The 26,889-nt window shown below is 42.3% G+C and overlaps 1 protein-coding gene across 5 annotated transcripts in view; it reads right to left on the reverse strand.

Annotated features, from left to right (window-relative positions):
* The window catches only part of BIRC6 (baculoviral IAP repeat containing 6), a 709,573-nt gene that overhangs the window by 444,684 nt on the left and 238,000 nt on the right, over positions 1-26,889 (reverse strand). For 4 of the 5 annotated variants that reach the window (XM_073627731.1, XM_073627734.1, XM_073627735.1 and 1 more), the window contains exons 24-30: positions 21,490-21,677; positions 17,472-17,786; positions 17,244-17,343; positions 16,901-17,115; positions 16,493-16,701; positions 4,922-5,268; positions 868-1,087 (exon numbers count right to left, since the gene is read on the reverse strand). In XM_073627731.1, coding sequence (XP_073483832.1) covers positions 868-1,087; positions 4,922-5,268; positions 16,493-16,701; positions 16,901-17,115; positions 17,244-17,343; positions 17,472-17,786; positions 21,490-21,677 — 1,594 coding nt within the window. The remainder of the gene's footprint in view (positions 1-867; positions 1,088-4,921; positions 5,269-16,492; positions 16,702-16,900; positions 17,116-17,243; positions 17,344-17,471; positions 17,787-21,489; positions 21,678-26,889) is intronic. The other variant, XM_073627732.1, reaches the window with a different exon arrangement.

A 26,889-nucleotide genomic window follows, 5' to 3' on the forward strand; every position in this document is an offset into this window, starting at 1 on the left:
GTTGAGCACAATCAGGTTTTTATTTCTCAGTTATTGCTATAAGGTGATACCAATAGCTCCCACCTCCTTTTATGGGGAATATTGAGTCTCCTCTTTTTTTCTTATTTGAAAGTTTTTTTTTCAATACAGTAATACCTCAGATTGCGAGTAACGCAATTTACGAGCATTTCATAATACAAGCAATTTTAAAATAATCCTGACTCTGTTTGCGCGCGTTGTCTCGCAAAATGAGCAGGATTGAAGCCTCTGGGGTGTGCAGTACCACATTTGGCTAGAGGTGCGGGGGACGCCGGTGAAATTCACAGCCGATCGGACCCATTCAGAAAGACTCGGTTCCAGAGTGTCTGAGTGCATCCGAACGGCTGAGTGTTTCCGAAAGTCTCCGGCACCCCCCTACCTCTGGTTACATGTGGTACTACATACACTAGCAGTGCCACTGGAACAGATTATCTGAGTTTCCATTATTTCCTATGGGGAAACTCGATTTGATATACGAGTGGTTTGGATTACAAGCATTCTCCTGGAATGAATTATGCTCATAATCCAAGGTACCACTGTAATAATATTTAGGGGCTGTATATTGAGGGTACAAATCTTTAGTTTGTTAACTCAGGACCTACATAAGGGAGCTTCTACTTCCCTCTGAATGTTGACTGTTTATTCCCCATATTTCCCTCACATCCACTCCACTGTACTTTTGGCCTGCTTCCAGCAGTGGTATAGTTTTTTCCTATGGATATTTGCTTGCACTAACTTAAATGTATGCCCATCCAAAAACTGATATTTCAGTCATAGGTAAACACTGATGGTGTGAATCACCCACTAACCTATCTCCAAGAAGCATACATATTTAAAAGTATCACTCACCGGTCCTGAGGAAAGATCAACAACTGCTCTGAGTTGTATAGTTCTTGTAAAACATTGGAAAGAAACTGGCCCCACCATCTTTCAGCACCACAGAGCTGCACCAAGAGCAGGCCAGTGTGCAGTCTTATCTTTGGTGTTCCACTTATGCACAAGTGTTTAAACAGCTCTTCACAGGCCTGTGCATGAAAAGTGTTCTGGAGGACTGCTGGTACAGAATGTCCTACAAAAAAATGGGGAGGGGTTACAATAAAGTTATTTTATCAATACACTTTTCATTTTGATCATTATGGAAAGTCATATATGGGAGATGCTATTGCTAATTTTCTTCTAAAGAGGTTTACACCTTGGATGTCAAACCTAACATGTTATTTGGCATAGCGATCATAATTTGCAGCTCTGTGATGTTAGTTATTATTTCAACACTCAAGTATAAAGACAGAAGCTGCTACTGCACACATTTATTATATTAGCAGCTTAGGGAATTAAACCAAAGTACTTTAAAAATGAGGAAGCAGACAGTTGCACTTCAATGTCGTGAGATCATTCATCCAACATACTGACAGCGGAACGTACACATGGCAGCCCCACATGGAGCATGCGACTAAACACATTTCACCCTCAAACAGGTTTGATCTCCGTGACCAAACCTGTGTGTGTGAAACACGTTAAAAGTAGGGCAATCCCAGGCAGGGCTGCAGTGTGCTATGTCAAATTTCAACAAAGATGTATGAAACATCCAACACCATCAGAGGGCAGCTGTCCGCTTCCTCATTTAGTTCGGAAAAGTGAGGTTGGACTCTTGATGGCTGGCACTGAAGGCTCCAGAGCCAGGGAAGTTGAAGATGTGTGAACCTGATTTAAGCCTGTAGCAAAAAAGACTTTACAGTTAGAAAGTTTCAGACAGGAACAGTTTAGGAAAATTCAAGACATCCGTTAATAGCTTTGCAGTCTGCCTTCTACCAATAAAAGGGATTGAGGGAAATTATTACACCAAAATTTAAATACTGAAAGACTGTTTACTATAATATAATGGGATATGAAAAAAAAATTTGATAAAAGAAGTAGTAGAACTGAGAAGCAGGCAATATAGGAATGCCAACAGGTCCATGAATACAAACAGACAACAGAGGGTTTGAAACTCCATCATTACGATCCTTACTCCCAAAAATGGCATCAGAGGAGCTCTGGACGTCGATCTGGTAAACTTAAGCATGTCAACAGAAGACCAGGTGGAAGCCTTGAAAATCTGGGAAACCAATGCCTGATGATGAAAAACCTTTGAAGCATTGACAGATCTAGTAGCGAGTGGCTTAGAAGGAAAGGCAGGAACCTTATCCTTCACACTCGTGGCTTGTGTGATCACTTGTCTAATCCACCTGACAATGGTGGAACAAGAGGCTAGATGTCCCTTAAAGGGGACCCTCAAGAACAAGAGTGTGAATCTGACTGCCTAGCAGAGGTAAATTTGCAGAGTGCCTTATACATTTAGGAAGTGGAGAGAAAACTCTTTAGTCTGTTTTGGTGCAGGACACAAGGGGGAAGCAGAAAACCACCATGGGAAGGCTGCCAACTCAGACATGTCGCACAGAGGTGACAGCCAAAAAGAAAAATTTGATGTGGAGGAGAGGTCTTAAATGAAATTGTACGAATGGACCAGCCTTAAAAAGGAGGCTAGCATGAGACCCAGAACTCTCAAGGAGAATCTCAGAAAGGGATATCCATGAAGAGAAAGCAGTTTCTTCTTTGGAAGGAAAACCTTACGTGGGATGTGTCTAGAATCAGACCCAATTTTAGGTCAACAGAAGGTTGGAGAGAGGGTTTTTGGAAGTTGATCACCCAACCAATAGCTTAAGCATCTGAACTGATGCCACAGCGTCAGGAGTATAAGAGTCTAGAGTTGAGAAATTTTAAGCAGCCTCTAACATTGAGTCTGGATCCTCTTCTTTCCTATTCTATTTCCACCTCTTCTAGTCTGGGCATATCAGGTTCGAGTTTAGAAGTAGACAGTAAAGCTATAAAGGGTCTGCCATTTTGTAGCCTTGGACAGCGATGGCTGTAATAAAACCATCCGTTGTCTGAGAAATTGTGACATAGCTGCAGAAAAATATGCCCTAGTCAGGTAGGTCACTTGTTGCACACCAGAGACAGAAGTCAGATTCAGAGTCCAATGTTAAAATCAGGCCCTTCTCTGACGCAAGGAAAAGCATTGTTACTCTGAGGTTGCGTTTTATGCAGGCTTCGGCAGAGCGAATGTTTGCCCGAGCTTTTCCCATGGCTCCCTGGTATAAAAAATATGGTGTCTCTGGGGAAGGAATATGCAGCAATCCAGATGCAGACTGTACTGTGGCAAAGTCGTCCGGGTATGGCCACTAAAGGCCACAGTGGCTTTGTGCAGCTGCAGACTTGATGGAAAAATCATCAAGTAAAGAAAAAAGGTTTGCTTCTCTCAGAGCAGAGTAGTACACCTAAGGAAGGTAGCAAAGAAACTGAGGCTTGCTGGGAGTAGGAAGGATATGCACTGGGGCTGTGCTTACAGCTATTTTATGCCAATGTCCAATCACCTAGAGAAAGCTACATAACCAAAATCATCAGATTTAGATGCTGTGATGTGCAATTAAGAAAACAGGTTTGGTGCATTGCAACTATGCCTGAATTTAAAACAAGTACTGCGAAGGTAGGCTCAAGTCCCCCATCTACATCTTAAAGCTTTATTTTTTAAACTGACAGAAGTGCATCTTTATTATTCCACAAGTCAATGAGAACAAATGAATGTTTTTACTGTAGCAGCAATACAGGGATGGCATTTTGAGGATTTGAATCCATTATTTTTAAAAATGTACTCCCGTTACTGGACTGATAGACATTGAAAGAGCAGGAGAACTATTGGATTTCACATGAGATCTGATGAGGACCATTACAAGGTTGCACCATTCACTCGGTTACTTCCTGTAGTGGGAAGCAACACAAATGTGCATAAGGGACCTAAAGGCAAGCAACTAAGGCTAAATTCAAACTAGCCCATTCTCTGAGGCTAAGCAGCTACTACCAGGAGTTCATGAGGAAATCCAGCAATTTTCAATGGGACTAATGAGCTGAAAAATCAAGTCCCATTGACTTGAAAGGCAGTGTTTAACAGGCAGCGGCATCTGTCAACTTGACAGGCTACATTAAATTGGCTATGACACAAAACAGCCCCCTCCAGCTGTACTGTGGACTTCAGATGGGCAGTAAAACCATGATTCAACTACCTGTAACCGCCCTGGTCGCTCGTGTAAAAGAAGTCCAAGACAAATGAGGCTACTGGGAGGACCTAACAAATATAAGATTTGTCATTTAACCAAGTCTCAACCTGCCAGTCAAGTCTAAACCTGTAGCAATTTTTTGTGTGGTCTCAATCTTTAAAGGGTAACTCCACTTTTGTTAAATAAAAAACATTCCCCCTCTAGGTGATCTGTGTACATTGCAAAAATTTTAACAAACTGATGCAGACTCCTACCTTTTGTTATTCTGAAGAAATCACGGTTTGTTTCCTTGTGCCCATGTGCTGCGCAAGTCTAATGGGAGTGGTTGCATGAATATCAACCAGCTGATGCACCTGCGGGGCTCGAATGAAGAAAATTCCAGGGTCTGCTCCCTTTAGAAGTGATTTACTATTGTGATTATCTCATTAAAAATTACATTTTGGTTGCAAGGGATGCCAAAAATCTGACAATGCAGACTGCTGGGAAAATCAGTGAGACAATTACACAAGTGGGAAATGTTGTTTATGAGGGGCATTCTGTGTAGAACACCTCAGCCATATTGCTATTTTCAGAAAATTACAGAGCTTCAGATTGAAAAAAAAAAAAAAAAAAAAGAAAAGAAAAAGGTAATTTTGAATAACATTAAATTACAATATGACTTGTGTCACAATTGTATATGCTATATATATATATTTTATATTGGTGGAGTTACCCTTTATGTTAAAGCATTCTAAAGTTAATCACAGTTTTGAGAAAATAATTTGGACATCCATTTTGCCAAACGCAAGATTTTTAATGAGGATACAACTTACCATTTGAGGAGTGGAGGAGGCTTAGTAAAGTGTCCAGAAGGTACCGAATAATTGTGCGCAACTGTTCAGTTGAAGCTGAATGGATAAGTTCTCTAGAATCATATTGCTCCCTCAGTGTTTTTCTGCTCATGCCGAGGGCCACCTTGAGTCTTTTAACAGCATGATGAGCCAGGTTTAACTGGAGTTGTAGCTGTATGCAGTCCTGGTAAGCAGAAAACACTCTGCTGTCTTCTTCTACAGCTTTATCTGGCTTTCTCAGGAAATATTGTGCATTATTGGCGCTATTCAGTGGAGGAAGATCAATGCTTTGTAGCAGAGTCTCTAATCGATGGCAAGCAAGATTATACCTGCCCAATGAACACAGAGTACTAAATTACATTGGAGAAAAAGTGACATGAACAATAAAGTGTATGTAATGCCATAAGTCAATTTTTTATACAGTATATTGCTGCAAATGCACCCTGTGACCCTTTGATGCTTGAGGATTTTTAATTCTTCTGCATCACTCCCACAGTGCAGTTTAAAATGCACCTGCACCCAAAGTTGCATAATCTTAACAAGCAGCAAAAGAGCTTTAGAACAAGTTATCCCTGACACCTCTAGCTGCTTGTACAGTGAAGTAATTTATCCTCAAGGATCCTCACAACAGATACAAAAGTCACTATCAGTCACCTTCCAATAGCTTAGGCTACATGCACACTGGATGTATAGCCCCATGAAACCAATTCTAACATTCCCCCGCCCCTCACAGAGCCTTAAGTCTCGCTGCCCGAAACCAGTTACAGATTTATGAAATACAATGCGGCTGGAAACCTATTGAGTGGTACTTAAGATTCTAAAAATTCAGGGACATATGCACAGCATGCAAGTATTCAGCATTCAACCCTGGATATGCATCACTGAACAATTAGACCCCTAAAGTACAACTTGCTACAGCATCCAGGCACAGCTTATTCTAGCCCTTCAAACTATGACATATTGCAGGCAGTGGGGCTGGGTGCTGCACCTGTGCCTCCCAGGCACACCAAACACAAGAAATGGATGGACTGGGGTACATGCCCAGTGTGCAGTGTTTTTAAATTGGAGGGCAGACAGGCTTCCAAGATTCTGGCAACAGAAAGGGACCCAAGTTTTGGGCTGGCCATACATTATACAATTTTCTTGTACAATTTTTCTTTAGGATTTACCAAAACCATATAATATGAGGTCAAACCAAAATGTTTTCAATTTATATTAGGGCTGCAACTAACAATTATTTTCATAATCGATTAATTGGCTGATAATTGTTTTGATTAATCAGATAACCTTAAAAGTGTGTGTACAATTTAGTTAACCACTTAAAGACCAGCCTCGTTTTGGATTCTAGGTGTTTACATGTTTAAAAGTGTGAGTTTTTTTGCTAGAAAATAGAGTTAGGTACCTGGTAACTCTTTTTCTAAGAAGTCTTCCAGGACAGCATCTGAGATATAGGCTCCTCCTGCCTGAAACAGGAAACACATTAGTCCACCATTATAAATTTCACAGTCTTACTTGCGTGCCTCAGTTGTATTAAAGCACCGAAGGAAATCTCAGTAAATCTTAAAAACTCCCCCGTTGTACCTGGTGTTTGTCTTTTCAAGGGTGGGAACTAGTGCTGCCCTGGAAGACTTCTTAGAAAAAGAGTTACCAGGTACCTAACTCTATTTTCTCGAATCGTCTTCCAGGGCAGCATCTGAGAGGATGTATCAAGCAATACTTACTAGGGTGGGGAGAGAGACTGGAGCACCTTGCGACCAAGTGCCTGGTCTTAGTCAGACAGCTGGTCTATGCGGTAGTGCCTTGCGAAGGCACTGAAGCTCGACCATGTCGCTGCCCTGCAGATCTGCTCTGGAGTTGCCCCTGCTTTCTCTGTGACCGAGGTGTGTGTGCTCTGATCCCGCTTGGCAGAGTGAGGTTTTGTGCCTCATAGGTCGTCTGCATGGCCATTCTTATCCATCTGCCGATGGTATTCTTGGAAGCCTGTTTCCCTTTGTTGACTCCTGCAAAAGGACAAAAAGGGAGGTCATTCTTCACCAATCCTTCGTTCTTTCAAAGTGTGTTTTCCACATCGAGTTTGATGTAAGTGACTCTGTAAGTGTCTCTTTTTTTCGCTATCCATAGTTTTTGGAAGCAAAGGTATGATGATATTTTGGGTTCTATGGAATGTTGAGGGGACCTTGGGTAGAAAGGCCGGGTCTGGAGAGAGAATTATTTTGTCTAAATGTATTAGGCAGCATGGTTCCATTATAGACAGTGCTTGGATTTCGCTCACTCTTCTGGCTGATACTAGGGCCACAAGAAGTACAGTCTTTAAGGTGAGGTTTTTGTCTGAGCTATCTTCCATCGGTTTAAATGGAGGGGAAAGAAATCCTTTAAGTCCTGTGGGCATGTCCCAAGTTGAAGTTCTATTCATTTTGGCTGGTCTAGCTCCTTTGAGTGACATCAGGAATCGCTTTATCAGTGGGTCCTCTACTAGTCTTGTGTCCATGAACGAGGAGAGTGTTGCAACATGTACCTTCAGCGTACTTGGGGAAATATGTTTGTCTGCTCCATTTTGGGTCCAGAGAGAAGAATGTTGGTGATTTTGCATTCGCTTTGGAGGTGAATAGATCTACCTTGGGTACTCCCCTCTTTTGAGTGATTTGTGCGAAGGTCGCTTGGTTCAGAGACCACTCTGTCTGCTTTATGGTCTTCCGGCTCAGGAAGTTTGCCAGCGCATTGTCTGTTCCTTTCAGATAGATACCTGATATTGACTTTGATTCTGCCCATAGTAGGATTTTCTCCGTCAGCTTCATCAAGCTTCGGGACTTTGTCCCACCTTGCCTGTTTAGGTATACCACAGTCATGACGTTGTCCGATTGTAACTTTACGTTTCTCCCCTGTATTGCTGGTTTGAACGCTTTTAATGCTTCCCCCACAGCTTTTAGCTCTCTAATGCTTGAGGAGGCTTGGGACCATTTGGAGGTCCATTTTCCCTGTGAGCAGAGGCCCTCCAAGTGTGCCCCCCAGCTTAGGGCGTTGACATCGGTGGTAATCCCAATTGGCTCGGATTTGGGACCATCTGCGTCCTTCGATGTATCGAAGAAGATTGAGCCACCATTGTAGTGTTAGTTTGACTGTGGTTGGAACAGGAATGGACCTGTCTAGGGATGAGTGGCTGCCATCCCACTGGGTCAGAATGTAGTTCTGTAGAGGTCTCATGTGAATCTGTGCCCAGGTGATAGCTGGAATAGAAGACGTCATCAGTCCTAGTACGGCCATACCTTGTCTGATTGTTATGGCGTTGGTCCTTATTAGAAAGGTTACTGCCTGTGTGATTTTTTCGTTCTTTTCTTCTGTTAGGAAGGTTTTCGTTAGTCTGGAGTCTAGTATACAGCCCAAATTTACCACTCACTGGCTTGGGGTCATCTGTGACTTTTCTGCATTTATTATCCATCCCCGGTTTTGCAGATAGGACATACTTGTGCACAGGTTGTTCTCTAGGGCCTCTGCTGAGTCCGTAAAGAACAGTAAATCGTCTAAATATGGTATTATGCCAATACCTTGTTGTCTTAGACCTTTTAATGCTTCTGCCATTATCTCTGAGAAGATTTTTGGTGCAGAGGAGATGCCGAAAAGGAGAGCTGTGTATTGTGGGTGCAGTGTAGTTGCTGGCCCTTGTACTGCGAACCTCAAGAATTTCTAATGACCTTCCTTTATGGGGACATGTAGGTAGGCATCCTGTAGATTTATTGTCGCCATAAATGTCTCCCGTGGAAGGATGTTCCCTAGGTGTGTCACTCTCCAGAAGTTCTTGAAGCTGGGTTAGCCAGATTGATAAAGTATGGGCTGTGCAGGTGGAAACTATTGCCGGTTTTCCATGGGGTCGCTTAAGGTACCCGCGTCGTCAAAGGCCAAGTCAGATTTATTTGTGACTTTTGCCAGAGAAGCATTCACCTTTGGGGCATTTAGCCCAGGTTTTGGTGTCTGTCTCTGCAAACGGGTCTGCGTTTGACTGTGGCTGGCATGAAAAGTTTTTTTCTCTGGGTCTTCCCACTCTTTTTTTTAAAGATATCTTTAAGAGTTTGGTGTACAGGAAATGTTCTTGGCTTCCTGGGTTGTAGCTCTTTATACATCTTGTCATGTATTGTGAGTTCTGCGGATTTATGTTCTTTAATACCAAGCGTGTCCGCTATGGCTTTTAGAAGGCTATTCGTATCCTCTGATAGAAATAAAGTTGCCCTCTGAAACCGCATCTTCCTCGTCGGAGTCTGAGCAAAGTTAATTCTCTGATTCGGATTCATCCGAATCCTCTTCTTGTTCTGTCTGTTCCCCGTTACCTGAAGAAACGCATATCCAGTGGTAGACGGGGTAATGGGCTGACTGATGCTTGATGGCGCTTCTAACTTTTTAATAGCTGAGCGTAGAGGCGCCATGGTGCTCTATATTACTTTCTTGAAAGAGCTGAGCAGATCTTTCAGATACCCTTGCGATTTTTGGCCACCATTTTGTCTATACATTTATGATATAGGGGTTTTCTACCCAATTCTGGGGAAAACCGGTGGCTGCACGAAGCACCTGTTTCGTTGCTTTCCACTTCCCTTTCCTCAGGGGTCTTTGCCTGAAATCAAGCGCAAAAAAGGTCCCCGTGAGGTAGGCGGGTAAAGGCTGCCTGTAAGTTGGCAGTTTTACAGTAAGGTTAAGACAGAGGTGACTCTGGAGTATTCTGGCTTACCTCTGAGCTGTCCTGGCTTGCGGGAACTGCAGGGCAGGGTGGAGAAGCGTCAGACATGGTCAGCCACCAGGATCCTCCGCTTCCTGCTTAAGCTCAGGCCCCCGCGCCCCGGGGCCAGATGGTGGATATACCTGCACATGCCGCTGCAATTGGTATCCTCCCTTCTGGGTCCAATAGGGAGGGGGACTCTGCTGCAGTATGCATGTATATTGATATATTTGCTATTAAAAATAATTTTTTTTTTTTAATTATAAAATTCCCGCCCCCGGAAGTGATGTAACCGTAGCCCATTCTGTATCCCTGGAAGCAGGCTCCAGGAAAATGGCCGCTAACCCGGATGTGTCTCCGGCGCCATCTTGGTACACCCCACCGAGCCTCCATGAGGAGAGGCTTGTTCTGCGGTGTGTAGAGGACGCCGATCGCGGCAAAAACACCGGCAATCAATCGGGCGGCAGGTGCCGACATCACGGGGGTAGGAGAGGAACAAAAAATAAGCTGTGAGGCACCTACCCGTCCGGCGCAGCAGCGGCTGTAATCAGGGGGTAAGGCATCCATACACCCACACCACTGTACGCTCTTCATGTCTGGGAGTATGTTGCCAGAGTTTGCACATGGAGTTCCCTGGTGAAAAAACTGCGGCAGGTCCCTTGAGCAGCGTCATGGGGGAAATGTCAGTGCAGTATTGCAGCTTGGGGGGATGATTGCAGACCCCTCTGTAGGGGTGAAATCTCAGGCAGAGCAATACTGCTCAAATATGCTGCCCCTGCTCGCCCTCCCAAGGCCCGCTGGGCTGGATGGGATGCTGGCAGGAGGTCTCCTGCAACTAGCACAGAGACTGAAGTAAAATAACAAACATTTCTTTTGCAGCTCCTGTGGGTCCGGAGGAAACACAAACAACTGAGGCATGCAGGTAAGACTGTGAAATTTATAATGGTGGACTAATGTGTTCCCTGTTTCAGGGAGGAGGAGCCTACCTCTCAGATGCTGCCCTGGAAGACGATTCGAGAAAATTACTTAGAACCCCCAAACATTATATATTGCTTTTTTTTTCTAACACCCTAGAGAATAAAATGGCAGTCAATGCAATACTTTTTTTTCCCACCGTACTTGCGCAGCGGTCTTATAACCCCCTTTTTTTGGGAAAAATTCACTTTTTTGAATAAAAAAAAATAAGACAACAGTAAAGTTAGCCCAATTTTTTTTTATATTGTGAAATATAATGTTAAGCCAAGTAAATTGATACCCAACATGTCATGCTTCAAAATTGTGCCCGCTCGTGGAATGGCGTCAAACTTTTACCCTCAAAAATCTCCATAGGCGACATTTAAAAAAATTCTACAGGTTGCATGTTTTGCGTTACAGAGGAGGTCTAGGGCTAGAATTATTGCTCTCACTCTACTGGTCGCTGCGATACCTCACATATGTGGTTTGACCATCGTTTTCATATGCGGGCGCTACTCACGTATGCGTTAGCTTCTGCGCGCGAGCTCGTCGGGACGGGGGGGGGGGGTGTTTAAAAAAAAAAAAAAATTATTATTTATTTGACATGATGTTATTTTTTTTTACACTGTTAAAAAAAAAAAAAAAAAAAATGGTGTCACTTTTATTCCTATTACAAGGAATGTAAATATCCCTTGTAATAGAAAAAAGCATGACAGGACCACTTAAATATGAGATCTGGGGTCAAAAAGACCTCCGATCTCATATTTACACTAAAATGCAATAATAAAAAAAAAAAGGTCATTTAAAAAAAATGACATTGAAAAAAAAAGTGCCTTTAAGACGTATGGGCGGAAGTGACGTTTTGATGTCGCTTCCGCCCAGCAGTGTCATGGAGACGAGTGGGCGCCATCTTAGCCTCACTCGTTCCAGGCACAGAAGGGAGACAGACGCGATCACCTCCGCCGCTACCGATGGCTCCGGTAAGCGGCGGAGGGCATCGGATCACAGCGGGAGGGGGGCCCTCTCCCGCCACCGATAAAAGTGATCTCGTGGCGAATCCGCCGCAGAGACCACTTTTATCTGAAAGCCGACCGCCGCACGAAAACGGGGATACCGGGGTTATGGCAGCCAGCTGCTGCCATAACAACGATATCTGCCGCCAAACTTTGGACGTACATCGGCGTGCGGCGGTCGGCAAGTGGTTAATACGTAAAGTTTAAAAAAAAAAAAAAGGCAATTTATTCTTAAATATCTATATGCAGTGGTAAATATAAATAACCAACTATATGGTTAGGGAGAAAAATCTCTAATCCACTCTGAGAACAACAGACGTATATACTATTAGAGGTTGAATCTGATAAATGTCAAACTCAGATTGTGAAACAGTGGCAGTAATAATATACATTACTTATCTCATATATATATATATATATATATATATATATATATATATATATATATATATATATATATATATATATATATATATATATATATATATATATATATATATATATATATATATATATATATATTAATAATAATAATAATAATAATAAATACACCCAGAAGATATATGGGCATTATAACTAGGATTCAGACATGGGCGGCGGTCCTTGTGACAGTCAGATGGTGGCTGTCTGAGGAGCCGGCCAATCCTGCGGCTACACTGGAGGCGGCGTTGCTTCGCTCCTACCTGGAACTCAGAAACCTGGTACATAAGGGTCCCAGATCTAACCCACACATTACTCCCATCGATGCGTGCCACACTTCGGGTCTGGGAGAAGGTAAGGGCTAAGGTTGAGCAACCCAGTAGCTGGCCCCCGCTGACTCCTCTTTGGGGGAACCCAAGACTGTCACGCTTTCGGGCCATCCCGGACCCAATGCTATGGGCCCAATATGGTATCAAAACACTGGCTGATATTACCTCACCGACTGGCTTGTGTGCACGTTTGACGCTCTGAAGAGAAGTCATGGAGTGCTTTAACCATATGTTTTTTTCACTACCTGCAACTCCGCCATGCCCACCGAGCTCAGTTTGCTGATGACTGGGAGGAGGGTGTTCAGCAATACCTTCCCCTCATGATTTCTGCGAGAGACAGGTTTACCCAATTTAAATTTATACACCAAGCATATTATACCCCGGAGCGACTAGCTAAGATATACCCCACCAGGAGCCAGGTCTGCCCTAAATGCAACATGGAGGTGGGTTTAATTATACATGTAACCTGGTCCTGTCAGCGAATCCAGATATTCTAGGATGGGGTGCTTAAAGATATTAACTCAATTAGCAAGCTACATGTCCCACGTGACCCAGTATCATTACTCCTAGGTATTGTTGATACACTTGAGACAATCAAAAACACTGTTTGTATTCTACACAGTCTTTTATGCCAGAAAAGCGATCCTCCAAAAATGGAATAAAACTTCTGCCTTTAGAACCACTTACTTCTTGCCCAGGACTACATGTCCCATGAGGCATTGCGCCTCACACATTCACAAGTTCAGGCAGTTATTGACATGTATGGACGGTGTACTGAGCTGTGTGGTTCACTGTATTTCCTGATATGTAAACAAATAATGCATTCTGTACGCAGGCCAACTAATCGGCTGGCCGATTGATTAAGAAAATAGTTGACAACTATTTTAATAGATTAGTTGTCAATTAATCGATTAGTTGTTTCGGCCCTAATTTATATGCAAATCAGGCAGGCCTTTCTACTTCGTAAGATGAAAAATTGGGCGCAAAACCACGTGAGTGTATGAGAGAGATAGAGATATAGAGAGAGATAGAGATATAGAGAGAGATAGAGATCTAGAGAGAGATAGAGATCTATATAAATCACCCAATGTAAGTGCACCAAATATACCAGCACATATACTGTAAATATAACACTAAACCAGTCCAGCATGAGTGATATAAAATTATATCTAAAAAACATACAGTTCCTTGCAAAAGTATTCACCCCCCTTTACTTTTTTACCCATTTTGTTACATTCCAGCCTTTAGTTCAATGTTTTTTTAATCTGAATTATATGTGATGGATCAGGACACAAAATAGTCTAAGTTGGTGAAGTAAAATTAGAAAAATATACATAAAACTATTTTTCAGAAATAAAAAACTGGTAATTGGCATGTGCGTATGTATTCACCCCCTTTGTTATGAAGCCCATAAAAAACTCTGGTGTACCCAATTACATTCAGAAGTCACATAATTCGTGAAATGATGTCCACCTGTGTGCAATCTAAGGGTCACATGATCTGTCATTACATATACACAACTTTTTGAAAGGCCCCAGAGGCTTGCACCTAAGAGGCACCACTAACCAAACACTGCCATGAAGACCAAGGAACTCTCCAAACAAGTAAGGGACAATGTTGTTAAGAAGTAAAAGTCAGGGTTAGGTTATAAAAAATATCCAAATCTTTGAAGATCCCTAGGAGCACCATCAAATCTATCATAACCAAATGGAAAGAACTTGGCACAACAGCAAACCTGCCAAGAGACGACCGCACACCAAAACTCACAGATCGGGCATGAAGGGCATTAAACAGAGAGGCAGCACAGAGACCTAGGATAACTCTGGAGGAGCTGCAGAGTTCCACAGCAGAGATTGGAGTACCTGTACATAGGACGACAATAAGCCGTACGTTCCATAGAGTTGGGCTTTATGGCATAGTGGCCAGAAGAAAGACATTACTTTCAGCAAAAAAACAAAATGGCACGTTTTGAGTTTGCCAAAAGGCATGTGGGAGACTCCCAAAATGTATGGAAGAAGGTGCTCTGGTCTGATGAGACTAAAATTGAACTTTTTGACCAGCAAAGAAAACGCAATGTCTGGCGCAAACCCAACACATCACATCACCCAAAGAACACCATCCCCACAGTGAAACATGGTGGTGACAGCATCATGCTGTGGGGATATTTTTCAGCAGTTGGGACTGGGAAACTGGCCCAGACCTCAATCCAATAGAAAATCTGTGGTCAGACTTAAAGATTGCTGTTCACAAGCACAAACCATCCAACTCGAAGGAGCTGGAGCAGTTTTGCAAGGAGGAATGGGCAAAAATCCCAGTGGTAAGATTTGGCAAGCTCATAGAGACTTATACAAAGCGACTTGGAGCTGCGATAGCCGCAAAAGGTGGCTCTACAAAGTACTGACTTTAGGGGGGGTGAATAGTTGTGCACATTGAATTTTTCTGTTATTTTGTCCTATTTGTTGTTTGCTTCACAAAAAAAAAAAAAAAAAAAAAAAATCTAAGTTGTGGGCATGTTCTGTAAATTAAATGATGCAAATCCATGTTAATTCCAGGTTGTGAGGAAACAAAACACGAAAAATGCCAAGGGGGGGTGAATACTTTTGCAAGGCATTGTATATTGGTTCAATTCTTCTGTATATGTAGCAACTCCAACACCGTACCTTGCTAAAGTGCAGTGTGCTCGATTCTTGTTAAACAAAAAAAATGCGTCACCCAAAGTGTCATATAAATCTGCTTTCTGGCCACAAAGGGACCACCAGGCATATAATAGAGGGAAGAACCTTCCTCAGCTAGCTAGGATCCTCCAAAGAGGATTCAAAGATAAGGAGCGTTGGATTTACACTTCAGAGTGTAACATTTTGAGGAATTACCATTCGCCATCTATTATTGAATGAATTTTGATCGATGCTGGAAATCGGCAATTGGAGCTATATTTGGCTTGGAAGATCCTAGCTAGCTGAGGAAGGTTCTTCCCTCTATTATATGCCTGGTGGTCACTTTGTGGCCAGAGATATCCGGTGAGCAGATTTATATGACACTTCGGGTGAAGCACTTTTGTTTAACAAGAATTAAGCACACTGCACTTTAGCAAGGCATGGTGTTGGAATTACTACATACAGAGGAATTGAATTAATATTTTTTTAGATATAATTTTATATCACTCATGCTGGACTGGTTTGGTGTTATATTTACAGTATATGTGCTGGTATATATGGTGCACTTACGTTGGCTGATTATATTTTTATATATATACACATACATACACACACACACACACACACAATTTTTCATCATCTCATGCTTTATTAGTGTTTGGTAATTTTTTTTGGTGCAGCATTACATTTTGTTTTTATGTGTGGCGTCGTTACTCATCTCATATTGTCACCTTCTACTTCACAGTTTAAGGTAAACCTAAAGGAAATTGAATAAGAAAATTGTATAATGTATGGCCAAGCTTTACTTTTTCTTGGTGTTAATTTTGACAGAATTTAGTGTGTTTTCTGGGCACATGTTCACTTTAAAGTATTTTTTTTATGTATGAATATTAAATAAAGTTGTGTAACATTATCCAAGTGTTTTGAAATGTGGGCACTAACAGTCACTACTGTCGGCTCAATGCCACTGACTGCACATCCCAGCTTCCCTGAACTTTTGAGTAGCTTGAGCATGCACCCCAAGTGCTTCACACTCACAGGGCACCAAGTGTGGACAGAGAGGAGGGGAGTGGCTTGTCACTGGGATGGATTCTGTGGAAGCACAAGGCTCACACCAAGAGCAAGCACACAACAGTGGCTCCAAGTCTCCCTGTAAGGAGATGGAGACACCTAAAAACAGGAAGGACAATAACATTTGAGGAGATGTAGAGCAAAGCAACCAGACAACCAAAAGTGCTAAGGTTTCTACTACTATATCATTTTAACATGTGAGCGTTTAAAGGCTGGTGTGCTTGCAAGCCTGCTCATAGGGGAAAGGAGTTGAACACTGGCAGAAACTAATTTAAACTAATTTCATATTGTGCCATGTATTTATTTGATCTTATATGTGCACATATTGTTTTCCGAATTATGCAAAGATGTGTTTAAGAACATAGAAATTAGCAAACATGAATTATATATTTTAGGACTTCAAAACATACCTGCACTGGATATCTTCCTGCAAAGCTATCATCATTGTCAGATGCTGATCAATGTCAGGTTGACTTGCTGATTCACTTTCACCTCTGAGTGGGTCATGCATGAGTTTCAGTTCACTCTCCCAAGGTAAAATGTAGGTATGGCCATAATAAAAGCCTAGAGGAATCTTGGCCCTGGCATTTGTACTTCCATAACGACCAATAACCGTGATCTAGAAGCCAACAATATAGTAATTGCAAACCATATACGTTTGTAGCAGCTGCAATCTCCTCATAAGTAAACAGCACACCAAACATTTAGAAAAAAAACCCCTATACACAAACATTTTATCTAATCCTCTCACTTTCTCTATATAACTGTTTAATTCAGTTCTGTCCATGCTGGTTTAAAAGTGCAAATTAATTTATTACCTTCATGAACCTGCATACAGGGGGTGGTAACAAGTCATGTAGTATTAGTGAATGGGTACTGATATCAGTTGCAACCACGAGTCTTCTGCCATCCACTTCCTCACCCAAACTCCAGATATCTATAGACAGGGAGGCTAGATCACCACAGGTGGGAATGAGAATATCCGTAAGGAGAACAGGTCTGCCAAAATCCAGTGTCACAAATCTTCTGGCTCCTTGAGCAAAAACAAAAACACATTTACAAAAAGTTCACAAAAATATAATTTCAAGAAATAGCAAAAAAAAAAAAAAAACACATTACAATTATCTTTATAAAATGTAAGCATTGCATAGTTTAACTCACCTGAATGCATCCTTTCTATAATAATGGACTGATGAGGAGGAGGCTGTAGAAAATGAGAGGCATGAGAGATCGCCAGTGCAAGACCTGAACCGAGCTGATTCTGAAGCAAAGCAATAAGTTATATTAGAACCAAGACACAAAAAAACTTGGGGAAAGGGTTAAACTTGGGGAAATGTGTGTGTGTTTTATCAAAGGAAAAATGTGAAAGGAAAAGGAAAAAACTTTTACCCCTCTAGGTTTGTTAGCATTCTTGCCATGTGAAGCCAAGATAGCAGGCGGAGAATCAATGACTGTGCCAGGAAAAAGCTGAGCCAGCTCTGCATTGATGGCAGCCGACACTGCTTCATTGGGTGGTGTGAGTGGTGGGGTCATGAAGAGAGGAGTTGTTTTTGGAGTGGGTGGGATGACATCAGATGGATGGATAAAAAATCCTGGAGCTGCCACTGGATTGGGAGGCACAGAGTTGTGGACAGGACCTGCTGCTGAAGCAGCTGCAGCAGCTGCGGCTGTTGTCTGATGCAACTTGGCCTCCAGTTTTGCCTTCTGGAAAAAAGAAACAATTAAAAGAGCGCCAAAGTGAAAGTAAACAGTGACAGTTGCTCATAAAAGCAAAATGATACACAACTTTTCTTTTAAAAAACCTGCATTACTTAAATCAAAACACATTTATAAAGAATTTGCATAATTTACATATTTAAAGTAGCAGCCACCTTGGTAAAATTTAGGAACATATTAGAAAATCTTATTTCTGGTAACCACATTAACTAATTGAGCTTCAATGTGAAGAGTAGAAGAAATTATACCATTTCCAGATATACGAAGTTAAAGTGGATGTAAACCTAATTCATGAAATTTGAACTGGGCACATATATCTGGAGTGTTTTCTGATCTCTCTTCAAAGCCCTAAGTCCTGTGGCTTTCTCCAGCTCCGTTCGTCTGTTATTAGCATGATAACTTCTGACAAGTTCTCCAACACGTGACAAAACCAGCCTGAAATTTGTGTCGGGATAAGTGCTATAAATAGATTAGCAGAAAGCTGCTTTACTAACAGGACAGCCCCGAGGGCCAGTTCACACCAGGTGCATGCACAGTGTTTTCCACGTATTCCAATGGCTCTAGTTCACACCATGCAGTCAGTTTTAAGTCAGTTTCTGCACCGGAAACTGACTGCATAGTGTGAACTAGAGCCATTGGAACACATGGAAAACACTGTGCATGCATTTTTAGTGCAGAAAAAAGCACACGGAACTGCATCTGGTGTGAACTGGCCCTGGAAGTCTCTGCCTATCTGGAGGGGGGGGGGGGGGGTGCCTTTCCTCCAAACAGCTGTCTCGCAGTGTAATCCAACGCCACACTGCTACTGCTACTGAAATTTCTAATACAATCTGCACTTTCTAAACCGTATATAAAGCTGAAGACAACAGATATACATGTAACACTTATGTAGGAGGATTTGTTTAATCTCTGTGTATCATCTGAGGCTATTCACTTCACTGGGTTTATGTGAGGGTTTACATCCACTTTAACTGTAGGTCTGATGTAAACATGATGGCATTAGGTGACTGAAAATGTATAGCATTAGTACTTTTAGAGCACTTCTCTTTGAAAGCAGTGATTAAAAGCAGTGGAGAAAAAAAAGTTACATTATGCTACCATTTTAAAGAACAGTAAAAGGCTTACCAAACTTGGAACAGGTTAATAGGTAAAATCCTGCAACTGAACTTGCAAAAGTCTTTAGGTGGAATGTCTAGATGGCTGCTAGGGGTGCTAAAAATCTAGTGGAATTCATGTAAGATGTTAGCTGTCTTCTGGTTCTGCTGCAATGAGTTCCAGCTAGTGTACAGGGAATGAACGGGTTCACTCCATTCCTCCACCCGCATCCATTTACAAAACATCTCTTATTCTTCTCACAATACATGGCGATTAAACAAGGGATAGTCCTGTCATTTTTTTTCTGCCCCTTCATGCATTGTATTCTGTGAATTTTTTTTTTTTTATGAATGGAAGGGGATGAAGAGGAGAGTAAACTACACCCAGTCAGTAGACTGTCAGCAAAAATTAGGAACAATGGTCTGGTAATTACTTGACTGAGTTCCCCAAGTACCCTTAGGCGCAAGCCATCTGGTCCGGGTGATTTATTAATGTCAATTTTCCCAAGCCTAATTTTAATTCTATCCTTTTAACCATTGAGGTGCTTCCTGTGATATGTCATGAGGATAAACACTGCAGTTTTGGTTACTGTAGGCCCCCGATTCCCTAGTGAAGACTGAGAAGAATAAATTTAATACCTTCGCCATCTCCCCATCCTTTGTAACCAGATGATCTTCCTCACTGTTTATGGGGCCAATATAGCCTGTCCTCCCTTTTTTACTGTTAACATACTAAAAGCATTTCTTGGGACTTTTTTTGCTTTCTTTCGCTATGTGTCTTTCATGTTCTATCTTAGCCATCCTTATTGCACCCTTACATTTCTTGTTGCATTCTTTATAAAGTCTGAATGCTGATGATGATCCCTCAACCTTGTATTTTTTGAAGGCCTTCTCCTTTGCATTTATATGCATTTTTACATTAAGCGTTAAGCCATCCAGGACTTTTGTTCGCTCTTTTAAATTTATTACCCAATGGGATGTATTGGCTAATGCCCTTATTTAATGCACTCTTAAAGCAAACCCATCTACCCTCCATGTTCTTTGTTCCTAAGATTTTATCCCAGTTTATGCCTTCTAGCAAGGTTCGTAGTTTAGGAACGTTAGCTCTTTTGAAATTCAGTGTCTTTGTATTCCCCTTGTGTTTGCTATTTGTGTGAAGCCAATTGACCTGTGATCACTGTTTCCTAAATTGCCCCTTATTTCCACAACCGTGATCAGGTCTGTATTGTTGGTAAAAAAAATATATAAAAAACCAAGCTAAAGAAACAAAAAAACTAAACTAAAAAGGTGATGGCAAAGTGTTTAGCAACTATCCATCATATTGGAAGTCGCAATTAATATGTACAACATATAACACAAATGAGAAAATTTTATAAATCGCGCTACCCAAAACGAAACCAAAATCTATATAGTGGCAAGGCAAACTCCAGATGGGGGGGGGGGGTCACTTCACAACAGCTCGGTTGAACAAGGCAATACCACAGTGCATAGAAGAGAATAATGCTCCAATAGTGTAAAACCAATAACTAATTTTATTTAAAAAAAGGTAATGCACTAGGCGATGCGCTGACGTCACCTCGTACTCCATTCGTGAATCCAGTAGGAACGGGCTGTCTGTTTGTGCTCCGGCCGGCGCAACAGACTGAGTTTTTACATCCACCATTGTGTAAGTGCATTACCTTTTTTAAATAAAATTAGTTATTGGTTTTACACTATTGGAGCATTATTCTCTTCTATGCACCGCGGTACTGCCTTGCTGAACCAAGCTGCTGTGAAGTGACCCCCCACCATCTGGAGTTTGCCTGCTGTTCCATGAAGCCGATATATAATATAACACACGCTTTCCCTGATCCTCTGATGGGGGATCATGGTATTCTGGTAAGAGCGCATTCCTGTTGATTGTGGTGGTGGATTTCACTCAACATTCGGAGACGAGAATTCATTCACAGTTTGTTCACTCATTGATGGACTTTAAATTTATTACTCACTGGTGTATAGCATATCACATTGTGCATTGATTACTGAGTACTCGAGGTCAAACATTTTTTTTATTTTGACATCCGTATTATTTGCACTGTTTAATTTTATTATTTGTTTTTATATTGCTTTTGGCTCACATTCATATATCTCTGTATTGTTGGTAATCAGAGCCAGTAACACTATTTTTAGTTGGTGTGTCTACCATATGAACCATGAAATTGTCCTGCAAGACATTTAGGAACTGGCGAGCCTTAGACAAATACGTGGTTCCCTCCGCCCAGTTGTTGAACCGGGTTTCTGAAATGATCACAAAATCCAAAACCTCCTCATACAACAGTATCTCTAGTTCACCCACCCACTCATGCACTTCCAAAGTCTATGAGGCCAAAAAAGCACTAAGCTGCATGAAAAAAAGCACCTGCGCCTTTTCAAACGTCAAACTGTGCCATGTTGCACTGATGTGCCTGGGCATCAATAGGGAATATTGTGATTTCCATTGCAGAGATGGCAGATGCAGGGTAAAAAAAATAAATACACTAGAGTAAACGGGGGCTTAAAGCAACATGAATTTAACATTTAGGGTGTCATAATTAAAGATTATAGAAAAATCCTCCCACCTGTTGTTGAAGCTTTAGAAGCTGTAGCTGTTTTTCTTGCAATACTTGCAATTGCTGCTCGGCTGAAGCCATTGCATGGGAGAGGGACTGCAGAGCAACCTGAGCTGCGGAGCTGAGTGCGGTTGAGGCTTCTCCAACGGTTCCAGCTGATAGGCCACCCACTGCAGGAGTTACACCAAACGTGCTCACTGGCATATAGCAAAAGAGAAAACAGCATGTAAATAAAACACTAGCTTACAGAAATTGTTCAGAACTGGCACAGCCTGTTAAAGAAAAACATTCTCTTCAATATTTACCTGTAAACTAGAGGTTAAAACCCACTTCCAAAATTTATTTTAGCTTAGCTTTACTCCACTACTTTTAAAGTCTTCAGGATTTTAAAATATTCCACAACACTGCTACACATACAGTACATTAAAAATGTATGTTCAAGTTTTGCAGCGATAATGGAAAAAAAAAAAAAAAAAAAAAAACCAACGAGATTCCAGTTAAAAACAAAATGGAACCACCTCAGATCGAAGCCTCTTCTCTGCTGCAGACACTATCTATGCTCACGTTTTCATGACACAAGCCGCACAACAGTTTCAACTCTTCTGAATGTCTATTTAACCACTTGCCGACCGCCTCACGCATATATACGTGAGCAGAGCGGCACGGGCAGGCAAAATCACGTACCTGGTACGTGATTGCCTTCCCGCGGGCGGGGGGTCCTATCGGACCCCCCCCCGGTGCCATCGGCGGTCGGCGTTTGGCTGGGAGGGTTGAGAGACGAGGGGGAGACCATCCGATCGTGGCCCCCCCCTCGCGATCGCTCCCAGCCAATGAGAAACATCCCCTGCCTCTGTATAGTACACAGAGGCAGAGGATGTGATGTCATCTCTCCTCGGCTGGCCAGTTTCCGTTCCAGCACCGAGGAGAGAAGACATGTAAGTGCACCAACACACACACACAACACAGTAGAACATGCCAGGCACACTAAACACCCCCGATCCCCCCCCCGATCGCCCCCCGATCCCCCACCAATCACCCCCCCCCTGTCACAAACTGACACCAAGCAGGTTTTTTTGTTTTGTTTTTTTCCTGATTACTGCATGGTGTCAGTTTGTGACAGTTAGCAGTGGTAGGACAGTTAGTATTAGCCCCCTGTAGGTCTAGGGTACCCCCCTAACCCCCCCTAATAACGTTTTAACCCCTTGATCACCCCCTGTCACCAGTGTCGCTAAGCGATCATTTTTCTGATCGCTGTATTAGTGTCGCTGGTGACGCTAGTTAGGAACGTAAATATTTAGGTTCGCTGTCAGCGTTTTATAGCGACAGGGACCCCCATATACTACCTAATAAATGTTTTAACCCCTTGATTGCCCCCTAGTTAACCCTTTCACCACTGATCACCGTATAACTGTTACGGGTGACGCTGGTTAGTTCGTTTATTTTTTTTAGTGTCAGGGCACCCGCCGTTTATTACCGAATAAAGGTTTAGCCCCCTGATCGCCCGGCGGTGATATGCGTCGCCCCAGGCAGCGTCAGATTAGCGCCAGTACCGCGAACACCCACGCACGCACCGTACACCTCCCTTAGTGGTATAGTATCTGAACACATCAATATCTGATCCGATCAGATCTATACTAGCGTCCCCAGCAGTTTAGGGTTCCCAAAAACGCAGTGTTAGCGGGATCAGCCCAGATACCTGCTAGCACCTGCGTTTTGCCCCTCCGCCCAGCCCACCCAAGTGCAGTATCGATCGATCACTGTCACTTACAAAACACTAAACGCATAACTGCAGCGTTCGCAGAGTCAGGCCTGATCCCTGCGATCGCTAACAGTTTTTTTGGTAGCATTTTGGTGAACTGGCAAGCACCAGCCCCAAGCAGCGTCAGATTAGCGCCAGTACCACTAACACCCACGCACGCACCGTACACCTCCCTTAGTGGTATAGTATCTGATCGGATCAATATCTGGTCCGATCAGATCTATACTAGCGTCCCCAGCAGTTTAGGGTTCCCAAAAACGCAGTGTTAGTGGGATCAGCCCAGATACCTGCTAGCACCTGCGTTTTGCCCCTCCGCCCGGCCCAGCCCAGCCCACCCAAGTGCAGTATCGATCGATCACTGTCACTTTTTTTTGTAGCGTTTTGGTGAACTGGCAAGCGCCAGCGGCCTAGTACACCCCAGTCGTAGTCATACCAGCACTGCAGTAACACTTGGTGACGTGGCGAGTCCCATAAGTGCAGTTCAAGCTGGTGAGGTGGCAAGCACAAGTAGTGTCCCGCTGCCACCAAAAAGACAAACACAGGCCCGTCGTGCCCATAATGCCCTTCCTGCTGCATTCGCCAATCCTAATTGGGAACCCACCACTTCTGCAGCGCCCGTACTTCCCCCATTCACATCCCCAACCAAATGCAGTCGGCTGCATGAGAGGCATTTATATGTCCTCCCGAGTACCCCTACCCAACGAACCCCCCCAAAAAAGATGTGTCTGCAGCAAGCGCGTATATAGACGTGACACCCGCTATTATTGTCCCTCCTGTCCTGATAATCCTGGTCTTTGCATTGGTGAATGTTTTGAACGCTACCATTCACTAGTTGAGTATTAGCGTAGGGTACAGCATTGCACAGACTAGGCACACTTTCACAGGGTCTCCCAAGATGCCATCGCATTTTGAGAGACCCGAACCTGGAACCGGTTACAGTTATAAAAGTTACAGTTACAAAAAAAAAGTGTAAAAAAAAAAAAAAACCACAAACAAAAATAAAAAAAAATAGTTGTCGTTTTATTGTTCTCTCTCTCTCTATTCTCTCTCTGGTGTTCTGCTCTTTTTTACTGTATTCTATTCTGCAATGTTTTATTGTTATTATGTTTTATAATGTTTGCTTTTCAGGTATGCAATTTTTTATACTTTACCGTTTACTGTGCTTTATTGTTAACCATTTTTTTGTCTTCAGGTACGCCATTCACGACTTTGAGTGGTTATACCAGAATGATGCCTGCAGGTTTAGGTATCATCTTGGTATCATTCTTTTCAGCCAGCGGTCGGCTTTCATGTAAAAGCAATCCTAGTGGCTAATTAGCCTCTAGACTGCTTTTACAAGCAGTGGGAGGGAATGCCCCCCCCCCACCGTCTTCCGTGTTTTTCTCTGGCACTCCTGTCTCAACAGGGAACCTGAGAATGCAGCCGGTGATTCAGCCAGCTGACCATAGAGCTGATCAGAGACCAGAGTGGCTCCAAACATCTCTATGGCCTAAGAAACCGGAAGCTACGAGCATTTTAGGACTTAGATTTCGCCGGATGTAAACAGCGCCATTGGGAAATTGGGAAAGCATTTTATCACACCGATCTTGGTGTGGTCAGATGCTTTGAGGGCAGAGGAGAAATCTAGGGTCTAATAGACCCCAATTTTTTCAAAAAAGAGTACCTGTCACTACCTATTGCTATCATAGGGGATATTTACATTCCCTGAGATAACAATAAAAATGATTTAAAAAAAAATATGAAAGGAACAGTTTAAAAATAAGATAAAAAAGCAAAAAAATAATAAAGAAAAAAAAAAAAAAAAAAAAAAAAAAAAGCACCCCTGTCCCCCCTGCTCTCGCGCTAAGGCGAACGCAAGCGTCGGTCTGGCGTCAAATGTAAACAGCAATTGCACCATGCATGTGAGGTATCACCGCGAAGGTCAGATCGAGGGCAGTAATTTTAGCAGTAGACCTCCTCTGTAAATCTAAAGTGGTAACCTGTAAAGGCTTTTAAAGGCTTTTAAAAATGTATTAATTTTGTTGCCACTGCACGTTTGTGCGCAATTGTAAAGCATGTCATGTTTGGTATCCATGTACTCGGCCTAAGATCATCTTTTTTATTTCATCAAACATTTGGGCAATATAGTGTGTTTTAGTGCATTAAAATTTAAAAAAGTGTGTTTTTTCCACAAAAAATGCGTTTGAAAAATCGCTGCGCAATTACTGTGTGAAAAAAAAAAATGAAACACCCACCATTTTAATCTGTAGGGCATTTGCTTTAAAATAATATATAATGTTTGGGGGTTCAAAGTAATTTTCTTGCAAAAAAAAATAATTTTTTCATGTAATCAAAAAGTGTCAGAAAGGGCTTTGTCTTCAAGTGGTTAGAAGAGTGGGTGATGTGTGACGTAAGCTTCTAAATGTTGTGCATAAAATGCCAGGACAGTTCAAACCCCCCCAAATGACCCCATTTTGGAAAGTAGACACCCCAAGCTATTTGCTGAGAGGCATGTCGAGTCCATGGAATATTTTATATTGTGACACAAGTTGCGGGAAAGAGACAAATTTTTTTTTTTTTTTTTTTTTTTTTGCACAAAGTTGTCACTAAATGTTATATTGCTCAAACACGCCATGGGGATTTGTGAAATTACACCCCAAAATAAATTCTGTTGCTTCTCCTGAGTACGGGGATACCACATGTGTGGGACTTTTTGGGAGCCTAGCCGCGTACGGGACCCCGAAAACCAAGAACCGCCTTCAGGCTTTCTAAGGCCGTAAATTTTTGATTTCACTCTTCACTGCCTATCACAGTTTCGGAGGCCATGGAAAGCCCAGGTGGCACAAAACCCCCCCAAATGACCCCATTTTGGAAAGTAGACACCCCAAGCTATTTGCTGAGAGGTATAGTGAGTATTTTGCAGACCTCACTTTTTGTCACAAGGTTTTGAAAATTGAAAAAAGAAAAAAAAAAAATTTTTTTTCTGGTCTTTCTTCATTTTCAAAAACAAATGAGAGCTGCAAAATACTCACCATGCCTCTCAGCAAATAGCTTGGGGTGTCTACTTTCCAAAATGGGGTCATTTGGGGGGGGGTTGTGCCATCTTGGCATTTTATGGCCTTCAAAACTGTGATAGGTAGTGAGGAGTGAAATCAAAAATGTATGCCCTTAGAAATCCTGAAGGTGGTGCTGGGTTTTCGGGGCCCCGTACGCGGCTAGGCTCCCAAAAAGTGCCACACATGTGGTATCCCCGTACTCAGGAGAAGCAGCTGAATGTATTTTGGGGTGCAATTCCACATATGCCCATGGCCTATGTGAGCAATATATCATTTAGTGACAACTTTTTGTAAATTTTTTTTTTTTTTTTTTTTTTTTGTCATTATTCAATCACTTGGGACAAAAAAAATAAATATTCAATGGGCTCAACATGCCTCTCAGCAATTTCCTTGGGGTGTCTACTTTCCAAAATGGGGTCATTTGGGGGGGGTTTGTACTGCCCTGCCATTTTAGCACCTCAAGAAATGACATAGGCAGTCATAAACTAAAAGCTGTGTAAATTCCAGAAAATGTACCCTAGTTTGTAGACGCTATAACTTTTGCGCAAACCAATAAATATACGCTTATTGACATTTTTTTTACCAAAGACATGTGGCCGAATACATTTTGGCCTA

This window comes from Aquarana catesbeiana, linkage group LG04, assembly GCF_042186555.1.
Source record: "Aquarana catesbeiana isolate 2022-GZ linkage group LG04, ASM4218655v1, whole genome shotgun sequence".
Taxonomy (NCBI): domain Eukaryota; kingdom Metazoa; phylum Chordata; class Amphibia; order Anura; family Ranidae; genus Aquarana; species Aquarana catesbeiana.